This window comes from Chiloscyllium plagiosum, chromosome 11, assembly GCF_004010195.1.
Source record: "Chiloscyllium plagiosum isolate BGI_BamShark_2017 chromosome 11, ASM401019v2, whole genome shotgun sequence".
NCBI lineage: Eukaryota > Metazoa > Chordata > Chondrichthyes > Orectolobiformes > Hemiscylliidae > Chiloscyllium > Chiloscyllium plagiosum.
Window position 1 is genome coordinate 62483196 of NC_057720.1, and position 10848 is coordinate 62494043.

The 10848-nt window shown below is 43.6% G+C and overlaps 1 protein-coding gene across 1 annotated transcript in view; it reads right to left on the reverse strand.

Annotated features, from left to right (window-relative positions):
• Positions 1–10848, reverse strand: part of lamc1 (laminin, gamma 1) — a 315576-nt gene that overhangs the window by 41472 nt on the left and 263256 nt on the right. The window contains exons 12-13 of the mRNA XM_043699529.1: positions 9172–9393; positions 7594–7782 (exon numbers count right to left, since the gene is read on the reverse strand). Coding sequence (XP_043555464.1) covers positions 7594–7782; positions 9172–9393 — 411 coding nt within the window. The remainder of the gene's footprint in view (positions 1–7593; positions 7783–9171; positions 9394–10848) is intronic.

Sequence of the window (10848 nt, forward strand, 5' to 3'; positions counted from 1 at the left end):
ATTTATTATTGACGACAAAGTTCACTAAAACAAACATTCCTATTTTTGACCAGAATTTCCCAAATTATAACGACGATTGGAGTGACCAAACATTTCTTTCAAAGCTAATATAAAATGCAAAAGGCATCAAGGCTAAAGAAATTCTTGCGTATTTATAATTAATAATCACTCCAAGTTAGCATACAGCAACTAAATACAGTGCTTAACTAGTGACACTAAACTTTTGAATTCTAGCCAAGAAACTTAATGTGAAACTTTGGCTTAAGAACTGCCATTTAAATGGAAAGCAATTACTTTTAGCAAGCATTTAAGTACAGTTAAACATGACATCAGGAGGTAAAAATAAATAAATCCCTCCAGTTGAACCATGCTGTAACACTTTCAAACTTCTGTAACCAAAACCAGAATTTTTGCTGAGGTTTTTTTTAGGAGACAGTGCAAAAGTCTGTGGTAGCGTCTCTTTTCTGAGGATTCCAAACTTTTCTGTGAAAAACTGACAGGAGCTCTTGTGCTAGCTACTCACTGATGTTAACCATCTCTATCAACAACTAGTAAAATTAGTAATTGAGACAGCATTCCAGTCAACTATATTTAATGTTTCAAGTTATGAAAGTCATAATTTCTACTGCCAGCGAGAGCAACAGAAAAACCTTTGGTTTCAGTTATTGGGTCTTCAACCATATACTGCCCCTAAATCAGAAACAGCTCAATTGCTTATAAATAAATTAAATGAATTAGGGTAATCTTTTGGTGACACAGAACTTGATTATTACTGAAAAGAGACATTTTGTCAAAGGTTTTTGACTTGCACTCATTATGATAATTTTCCAAGGAATTCAACATGTAACACTATGAAGAGGAAGCGCCAATAGGTTCTCAAGTGAATTCTGATATTAGGATAGGTGACAAAAAGACTGGTCAAAAAGATGGATTTTGAGGGATGTCTTCAAAGGAGGAGAGTGAGCTAAAATGGTGTAGGTATGATTGCAAGGCTTCAGAGCCCAGGTCGCTGAAGGCTTGGCCCCCAGTGGAATGGAATTACAACTGAGAATGCACAGATATCTTGTAATGTTGGAGGTTATACACAGGGACACGACCATGGAAGGTTTTGGAAACAACCATGAGAGTTAAAAATGAAGTTGCTGTGACAGGGAATCAATATAGGTCAGCAAGCTTAGGAATGACTGGAACACCTGACTTCCTGCATAGAGTCATAGAGATGTACAGCATGGAAACATGCCCTTTGATCCAACACATCCATGGCGACCAGATATCCTAACCTAATGGAGTCCCATTTGCCAGACCCTACCCCTCTAAACCCTTTCTATTCATATACCCATCCAAATGCCTTTCAAATATTGCAATTGTATCAGCTTCCACCACTTCATATATACACATACTGTGTGAAAACGTTGCCCTTCAGATCCCTTTTATATGTCTCCCCTCTCACCCTAAACCTATGCCCTCTATTTCTGAACTCCCTGACTCCAGGGAAAAGACTTTGTCTATTTATCTTATCCATGCTTTTCATGTTTTTATTATAAACCTCTATTAGGTCACCCCTCAACCTCTGATGCTCCAGGTGGAAACAGCCCCAGCCTATTCCAACCTCTCCCTATTGCTCAAATCCTCCAACCCTGGCAACATCCTTGCAAATCTTTTCTGAACCCTTAAGTTTTACAACAAGCTTCCGATTGGAGGGAGACCAGAATTGCACACAATACTCCAAAAGTGGCCTAATCTGTCCTGTACATCTGCAACATGATGCCCCAACTCCTATACTCCGTGCTCTGACCCATAAAGGAAAGCATACAAATGCCCGCTTCACTATTCCACCTACCTGAGACTCCAGTTTCAAGGAGCTATGAACCTACACTCCAAGGTCTCTTTGTTCAGCAACACTCCCCAGGACCTTACCATTAAGTGTGTAAGTCCTGCTAAGATTTGCTTTCCCAAGATGCAGCACCTTGCATTTATCTAAATTAAACTCCATCTGCCACTCCTCAGCCCACTGGCCCATCTGATCATGATCCTGTTGCCCTCTGAGGTAACCATCTTTGCTGCCCACTACACCTCCAATTTTGGTGTCATCTGCAAACTTACTAACTATACCTCCTATGCTCACATCCAAATCATTTATATAAATGACAAAAAGCAATGGACCCAGCACCGATCCTTGTGGCACACCACAGATCACAGGTCTCCAATCTGAAAGGCAACCCTCCACTACCACCCTCTGTCTTCTACTTTTGAGCCAGTTCAGTATCCAAATGGCTAGTTCTCCTTGTATCCCATCTGATCTAACCTTGCTAACCAGTCTACCTTGTTGAACGCCTTACTGAGATCCATATAATTATGCCTACTGCTCTGCCCTCATCAAGCTTCTTTGTTACTTCTTCAAAAACTCAATCAAGTTAATGAGACATGACTTCCCCCACACAAAGCCATGTTGTCTATCCCTAATCAGTCCTTGCCTTTCTAAATACATGTAAATCCTGTCCCTCAGGATACTCATCAGTCTATAGTTCCCTGGTTTTTCCTTACTACCTTTCTTAAATAGTGGCACCACGTGAGCCAACCTCCAGTTCTCTTGCACCTCACCTGTGACTACCAATGATAGAAAGATCTCAACGGGGGACCAGCAAACTCTTCCCTAGCTTCTCAGAGTTCTAGGGTACAACTGATCAGGTCCTGAGGACTTATACACCTTTATGAATTTTAAAGACATCCAGCACCACCTCCTTTGTAATATGGATAGTTTTCAAAATGTCACCATCTAGTTCTCCACATTCTATATCTCCCACGTCCTTCTCCACAGTAAACACTGATGCAAAATACTTGTTTAGTATCTCCCCCAAATCCTGCCATTCCACATAAAGACTGCCTTGCTGATCTTTGAGGGGCTCTATTCTCTTGCTAGATTATCCTTTTGGCCTTAATACATTTGTAGAATCCCTTTGGATTTTGCTTAACCCTATTTGCCAAAACACTCTCATGTCCCCTTTTTGACCCCCGGATTTCCCTCTTAAGAGTACAAAGGCAGTAGGAGTATACTTAAGGATTCACTCGATCTCTCCTGTCTATACCTGACATATGCTTCCTTCTTTTTCTGAACCAAAATCTCAATTTCTCTAGTCATCCAGCATTCCATTCACCTACCAGCCTTGCCTTTCATCCTAATAGGAATATACTGTCTCTGCACTAGTTGTGTCATTTTTGAAGGTTTCCCATTTCCCAGCCGTCCCTTTACTTGCGAACATCTGCCCCCAATCAACTTTTGCAGACTCTTACTTAAAACTGTCAAAGTTGCCCTTCCTCCAATTTAGAACTTGAAATTTTAGATCCGATTTACCCTTTTCCAACACAAATTTAAAACTAAAAGAATTATGGCTGCTGGCTCCAAAGTGCTCCCTCACTGACACCTCTTGCTCTGCCTAATTTCCCCAAGAGTAGGTCAGGTTTTGCACATTCTCTAGAAGGTGGATACATATATTGAATCAGAAAATTTTCTGGTACACAGCTAACAAATTTCTCTCCATCTAAACCCTTAACACTATGGCAGTCCTAGACTATGTTTGGAAAGAGAAAATCCCCTACCATAACCATCCTATTATTCTGAGATCGCCTTACAAATTTGTTTCTCAATTTCCTGCTGACTATTCAGGGGTGCATAATACAAGGTCAAAAAGTGTTGCACTGGAAAATCACAACATGTCAGGCAGCATCCAAGGAGCAGTAGAGTTGACATTTTGGGCATAAGCCCTTCATCAGGAATGGGGGAAGCAGAGATGGGCAGAAAGGAGTCGAGAGGTAAATAGGAAGGGGGTAGATAGCTTGGAAGGCGATAAGTAGATGCAGCGGTGGGTCTTGGTGATCGGTCGGAAGGAAGATGTACAGGTGGGACAGTTCAAGAGGGCCATACCAAGTTGGAGGGTTGGGTCTGGGGCGAAGATGAGGAAACTGGTGAAAATGACGTTGATGCAGTGTGGTTGGAGGGTCACAAAACTGAAGATGAGGCATTCTTCCTCCAGGCATCACGTGGCTAGGATTTGAGGGTGAAAGACACCCAGAACATGCATGGACTTGGCGGAGTGGGAGAAGGAGCTGAAGTAGTTGGCCATAGAGCAGTGGGGTTGTTCAGTATGTGTGCCCCAGAGGTATTCTCTGAAATATTCCATGAGTTGCCGTTTGTCTCCCCAATGTGGGGACCACCACAGTGGATGAGGTATTTGGATGTGTAGGATAATCTCTGCTGGATGTGGAAGGATCCTTTGGGGTCTTGGATGGAGGTGAGGATGGAGGTGTAGGCGCAGATTATATACCTGCTGTGGTGGCAAGGGAAGATGCTGGGAGTGGACGGTGGGTTTGTGGGGTGTGTGGACCTAACAAGGGAGTCACGGAGGGAATGGTCTTTGCGGAATCCTGATAGGGGAGGGGAGGGCAGGGCAGGGAAATATATCTGTGGTGGTGGGGACCAACTGTAGGTGGCAGAGGATAATATGCTATATCTGAAGATTGATGGGATGGAAGGTAAGGATTGGTAGGAGAGCATGCAATCCTTGTTGCAGTTGGAGGGATGGGGTTCAAGGGCAGAGGTGAGGGAAGTGGAAGAAATGCACCGGAAGGCATTGTTGACCACATGGGAGGGGAAATTGCAGTCCTTGAAGTAGGAGGCCATCTGGGATGTCCTGTAGAGGAATTGCTCCTCCCAGGAGCAGATATGGCGGAGGTGGGAATAAGTGATAGCATTTTTACAGGAGGGGGAGTGGAAGGTGGTAGTCCAGATAGCTGTGGAAATTGATGGGTTTAAAGTAGATGCCAGTGTTGAGTTGATTGCCTGAAATGGAGATGGAGAGATCCAGGAAGGGGAGGGAAGTGTCTGAGACGGTCCAGGTGAACTTGATGTCAGATTGGAAGGCATCTGTGAAGTTGATGAACTGTTCAACCTCCTCGCGGGAGCACGAGGTGGTGCTGATACAGTCAGTCATTGATGTAGTGAAGGAAAAGGTGAGGAAAGGCACTAGTATAAGTGCGGAAGGTGGACTGTTCCATGTATCTGATGAAGAGGCAGGCATAACTGAGGCCATGTGGGTGCCCATGGCAATCCTTTTGGTCTGAAGGAAGTGGGAGGATTTCAAGCAGAAGTTGTTAAGGGTGACACCAGTTTAGCCAATTGAATGAGTGGGTCAGTTGAGGAGCACCATTTCGTTTGGCAGGACACCAAGAAACAAACGGCTAGGAGGCCTTCGCTATGGTGGCTGGAAGTTTACTGGGACTGAATATCCATGATGAAGATGAGGCATTGTGGGCCTGGAAAATGAAAGTCATGGAGGAGGTGGAAGGTGTGGGAGGCGTCCCAAATGTATGTGGGGAGTTCCTGGACCAAGGGGAACAGGGCAGTGTCAAGGTTTAAGGTGATAAGTTCGCTCTGCTTTCCTCTGCTATATCAATGACTGTATCGGAGCCCCTCGTACTCCCACGATGAGGTTGAGTAGTTCATCAACTTCATGAACATCTTTCACCCTGACCTCAAGTTCACCTGGACCATCTTGGATACCTCCCTTCCCACCTGGACCTCTCCATCTCCATTTCTGGCAACCTACTCAACACAGACATTACTTCAAACCAACTGGCTCCCACAGCTACCTGGACCACTCCTCCTCCTACTCACCTTTCCGGTAAAATCACTATCCTTGACTCCCAATTCCTCCATCTTCGCTGTATCTGCTCCCAGGAGTAACAATTCCACTCTAGGACATCCCACATGACCTCCTATTTCAAGGAGCACAATTTCCCCTCCCATGTGGTCAAAAATACCCTCCAGCTCATCTCCTCTCCTCCACATCCCACACCTCTGCTCTTGAACCCCATCCCTCCAAATGCAACAAGGATAACCCCCCCCTCCCCCTTCCCGGTCTCACCAACCATCCCACACCAATTTCTGGAAACAGCGCATCATCATCCGCCATTTCCACCACCTACAGTCAGACCCACCACCAGAGATAAATTTCCCTCCTCACCCCTAACAGCTTTCCATAGAGACCATTCTCTCCATGACCCCCTTGTTAAGTCCACGCCCCCACCAACCCACCCTCCACTCCTGGCACCTTCCTTTGCCATCGCAAGAGGTGTAAAACCTGCACCCACACCGCACCTCCCCTCCCCCCCCCACTCACCTCAATCCAAAGTCCCAAAGGATCCTTTCACATCCGGTAGAGATTATCTTGCACATCCAAGCACCTCATCTATTGCGTTTGTTGCTCTTGATGTGGTCTCCTCTACATTGGGGAGACAGGACGCCAACTCGCGGAACGTTTCAAAGAACATCTCCGGGACACATGCACCAAACAACCCTATGGCCGACCACTTCAACTCCCCCTCCCACTCTGCCAAGTATATGCAAGTCTTGGGTCTCCTCCTCCAATTCTTCGCCATGCAACGCCTGGAGTAAGAAAGCCTCATCTTCTGCCTTGGGACCTTCCAACCACATAGCATCAACGTCATTTCACCAGTTTTCCTCACCTCTCCTCCAACCCGGCACAGCCCTCTTGAACTGTCCTACCTGTCCGCTCCATCATCTGTTCCAGACTATCACCATCGCCCCCCCCCACCTGCGTCTACCTATTTCCCTCCAAGCTACCTTCCGCCCAGCCCCACATCCCCTTCTATTTATCTCTCAGCCCCCGTACCCCTTCCACATTCCTGAAGGACTTATACGTGAAACATCGACTCTCCTGCTCCTCAGATGCTGCCTGACCTGCTGTGCTTTTCTAGCTGCACATGTTTTGCCTATGATTCCACCATCTGCAGTCCTCACTTTCTCCAGGTTTATAATACAATCCCAGTAAGGGAATCAAATAACCCAAATAACTTCCCTGGTCATATTCCCAGGAATATCCTATAAGTACAGCTGTAAAGCTATCCCTTATCAAAAATGCCTCCCCCCTCCTCTCTTGCCCCCAGTTCTAACATTCCTAATTGCATTTATACCCTGGAACATGATGCTGCCACTCCTGTCCATCCCTGAGTCACGTCTCTGTAATTGCTATGATATCCCAGTCCCAAGTTCCTACCGAAGCCCAAAGTTCACCTGCCTTCCCTGTTAAGTCTGCTGCAAGTTAAGTTTTGGCAGAAATTTTGATAATCTCAACATAACAGAGTAGAATGTGGGAGATCAAACAGAACTGTTGAGTCCAGAAGAAACAAAAAGTATGAATGAGGGTTTAGTGGCATGTGAAGTTGAGCAATGTGCAGAGGTGGAAGTAGATAGTCTTAGTAATGAGGTGATGAGAGGTCTGAAGCTCATCTCAAGATGAAATGCAATACCAAAATTTCAGACAGACTGATTTTATTTCAGAATGTTGCCAGCATTTGATGTGGAGACCAAAAACAGTGTCTTCAATTTTCCCAACAGAAATTTCTAAGTTGTCTGATGAAAACGGGGAAGAGTTGACAGGTGGCATCTGTCTTCGCAGATGATGTGCTTGATTGCATTTTCTTATGTTGTATTCCTTGATACAGAACTACCACTCTCATACATACCAGAAAGCTTGCACTGATTAAAATATGCTTTTCAATCTTTGAGAATCTCACCAGTAGTTCCTTTAGGGCAGTTAGTACACACTATATCCCTGGTTTTTGGCACCATAGCACAGCTTGAACCAGTTGGACAAGGACACGGACGACAGTCCTCTGAGCTACCAACTGTAGGATCACCATAGTAACCATCCTTACACCGCTCACAGTTTGATCCTGCTGTGTTGTCTCTGCAGTAACATTCACCTATAGATTGACAAGGGAGTTAAAGTAGTTTATTATCCGTATATCAAGAACTTTCCAAAAATTAAAATGCTCAAATTGTTAACACTTTCTATAACGATGCACAAGAGTGCACTGCTCCTTTGGATTATGAGCAAGACTGCAGAGAATTCCTTGGTATCTATAAAATACCTACCTTACAAGTGGAAGTCTAATGCTACACTTATTTGACGGGGACCTGAAATTTTCCTGTGAATTTTCAAACAACTGTGGACAATACCAGGACAAATGTAAAATATTGCAGGGGCAACCTTTACTCATGTATGGGGATGGGGATGGTGGAGGGGGGAGCAGGAAGCTCTGATATGTTATTCTGGATTGTCTTGAGCTGAAAAGATGAGAAAACTGTTCATTATACGCAGTAACTTCAGGCTTCTCTAGAGCAAAATCAAGGAAACAGCAGCATTGAAGTGACCAACATTACAGAAAATTCACATCTCAGGTGTTTAGATTTAGGATTATAGATCTATAGCATTAAAGAAAGTAAGAAAGCAATTTCTTAGAGTAATTCATGGAATTTGGGTAACACTGGCAAGGTCAGCCTTCATTGTCCGACCTCGCTAAGTCTCAAGAGGCAGCTGATAAAACCATGTTTTAAACCAGTGAAGTCCATATGGTGAAGGTGCTTCCACAATGCTGTTAGCTAATGAGTTCCACGACTTGAACCTAGAGAGTAAGGAATAGGTCAAGGTTTTGGTGAAGTTTTAATACATTTCTATAGATCAGGTTCACAGATAAACAAACGTGAAAGTTCTATTTTAAAGGAAACTTCAACTCCTGCATTTAAAATAAAAGGTACCAAAGAAGATGGGGGTAAAAATCCTCTTCAAACACAAATGAAACTCCAGTTTCTCCTGGTCTATTAGCACCCATTATAAAGATAGACAAGAATCGTCAAAATAGTCTTTTGTACAATAATGGAACCCACTAATAATCACAACATCTTCTTGCATTCAACCATATTCTGATTCAGGCAGCATAGATGTCTTGAAAGGGATATCATAGTTGGGGAATTAGGCTGATGAACAATAAAGGCTCATGGTGACTTCAATCTTGCATCTTCCTGGTGTTGAGAACTTAAGATAATGTACACAAATAAAGGAGTAAGGAAAAAAAGTTTAATTTAGTCCACCCTTCTGCAATGTAAATTCTGAATTCAGAAATTAAACTCATATATATTGGTTGCTTCAGAAGAGGGAGGGGAACAAAGAGAATTTGTGCTGGTTGGAAAAGGGGTAAGGTAAATATTATTACATAAAGCATGACGTATAGTAAATAAACTAATCCAATCAAGGGCTTATGTCAGATTATGTCAGTGAGCACAAACTATCAATTTGATCTATTACCACTCACCACTTTCAGGATCGCAGGTATCACTATGGGCATTGCAGCTGCAAGGCACACAGGGACTGAAAGCTCCACGACCAGGATCCTCCCTCCTGTAGCCCAGTGCACACTGTTCACAGAACTGCCCCCGGTATGCAGCTGGGCAGGTACATTGTTCTACCCAGTCAGCGGGAGATCCTGAGCCAGGACGTGCAGTGAGCAGAGTTACATCGTCCAAGTGTCCGGCACCTATGGAAGAATGGTAAAAATGTTAGCTGCAAACACATTAAACTTATAAAAATGTTGAAAATATGCATAGACCAGGTGAACAATGTTAGTTCTTGAGCTACCTCTAGTTCTTCAACTACTCATATTGGATCTGGCTGAGTGTGGTTTGCTGGCCATTGTGCCGCTGTGGACTCAATGTATGACTTGATTTTGTAAATAAACTCAGTCTTTTGTCTGGTAAGGTTTTTGATCATCACACCAAAGTGCATTTACAGTCAACTGCAGTTTTCCCTATACTGTTTCATAGGTGATCCTCATGACAAAATTGCAATCTTTGAATTATTGGAGGCACAATTGTTCATTTCTTTCTATCCAGTAGAGAGATTAAATTTTCATGATCTATTCTATTAGTACTTTTAGACCAGGGGTGTGGTTTGAAAAAAATCAAAATCTATGCTACTGAGACAGTCCCTTTTACAATCATAATAAATCATGTTTCTGTGCCTGGTGATGCTCACAAATGAACAAAACGTCAGTTTGTGGCACCATCCAGTTATCCCTGGTACAGCCCTGCTCTTAAGCCTGTAGCTAAACCATCAGCTGCTACAAACAGTTGAAAAGGATGCACCAAGGTATCAAGATTCCTCGATCAGTGATACAGGTTTCCAAATCTGTATCTTCTTGAGGAGTTCTCTTAAAAGGTTTTGTGTTAGCTACCAATTGAGGGAAAAAATTCATGAACTACATTATCATTCTCAAGGATGCATGATCATCCTAGGTTGAGGTAAAATTGGGGAAAACCAGAATGGCTTGTGAGGATCAGCCACTATCATTTCCTGTCGACAATGTGTTTTAAGAATTCAACAGATTTCTCGGAGAATTCATTCTTCTGTTGCTTGTAAGGGCTTTAAGATTGCATGCAATTTTTGATCATGCTCCTTGCCTGTGCATCAATAAATCAACCAGGTGACATATGATTCTGTGAAGAGTTGTAAAATATTGGGCATACCCTGCTGAAAAGTCTCTGGGCAAAGATCATTCCAAATTGTAGCCCATTGAAACAAAATATCAAGTGGCATTCTGAACATAGTAAGCAATCTTGCTTGTCCAATGGCACGTGCCACTATGCACTATCTACATCTGAGTTTGTGAGAATTCTACTTTTAGACAGCTTACCTAAACATACATCGACCACAGAAATAGGGTGAATTTCTCTTAGCAGCACTTTAGAACATAGGACATAACAGCGCAGTACAGGCCCTATGAAACCAATCTGAACTGGAAATGTGTTGCTGGAAAAGCGCAGCAGGTCAGGCAGCATCCAGGGAACAGGAGAATCGACGTTTCGGGCATAAGCCCTTCTTCAGGAATGGGGAAAGTTTGTCCAGCAGGCTAAGATAAAAGGTAGGGAGGAGGGACTTGGGGGAGGGGCGTCGGAAATGTGATAGGTGGAAAGAGGTCAAGGTGAGGGTGATA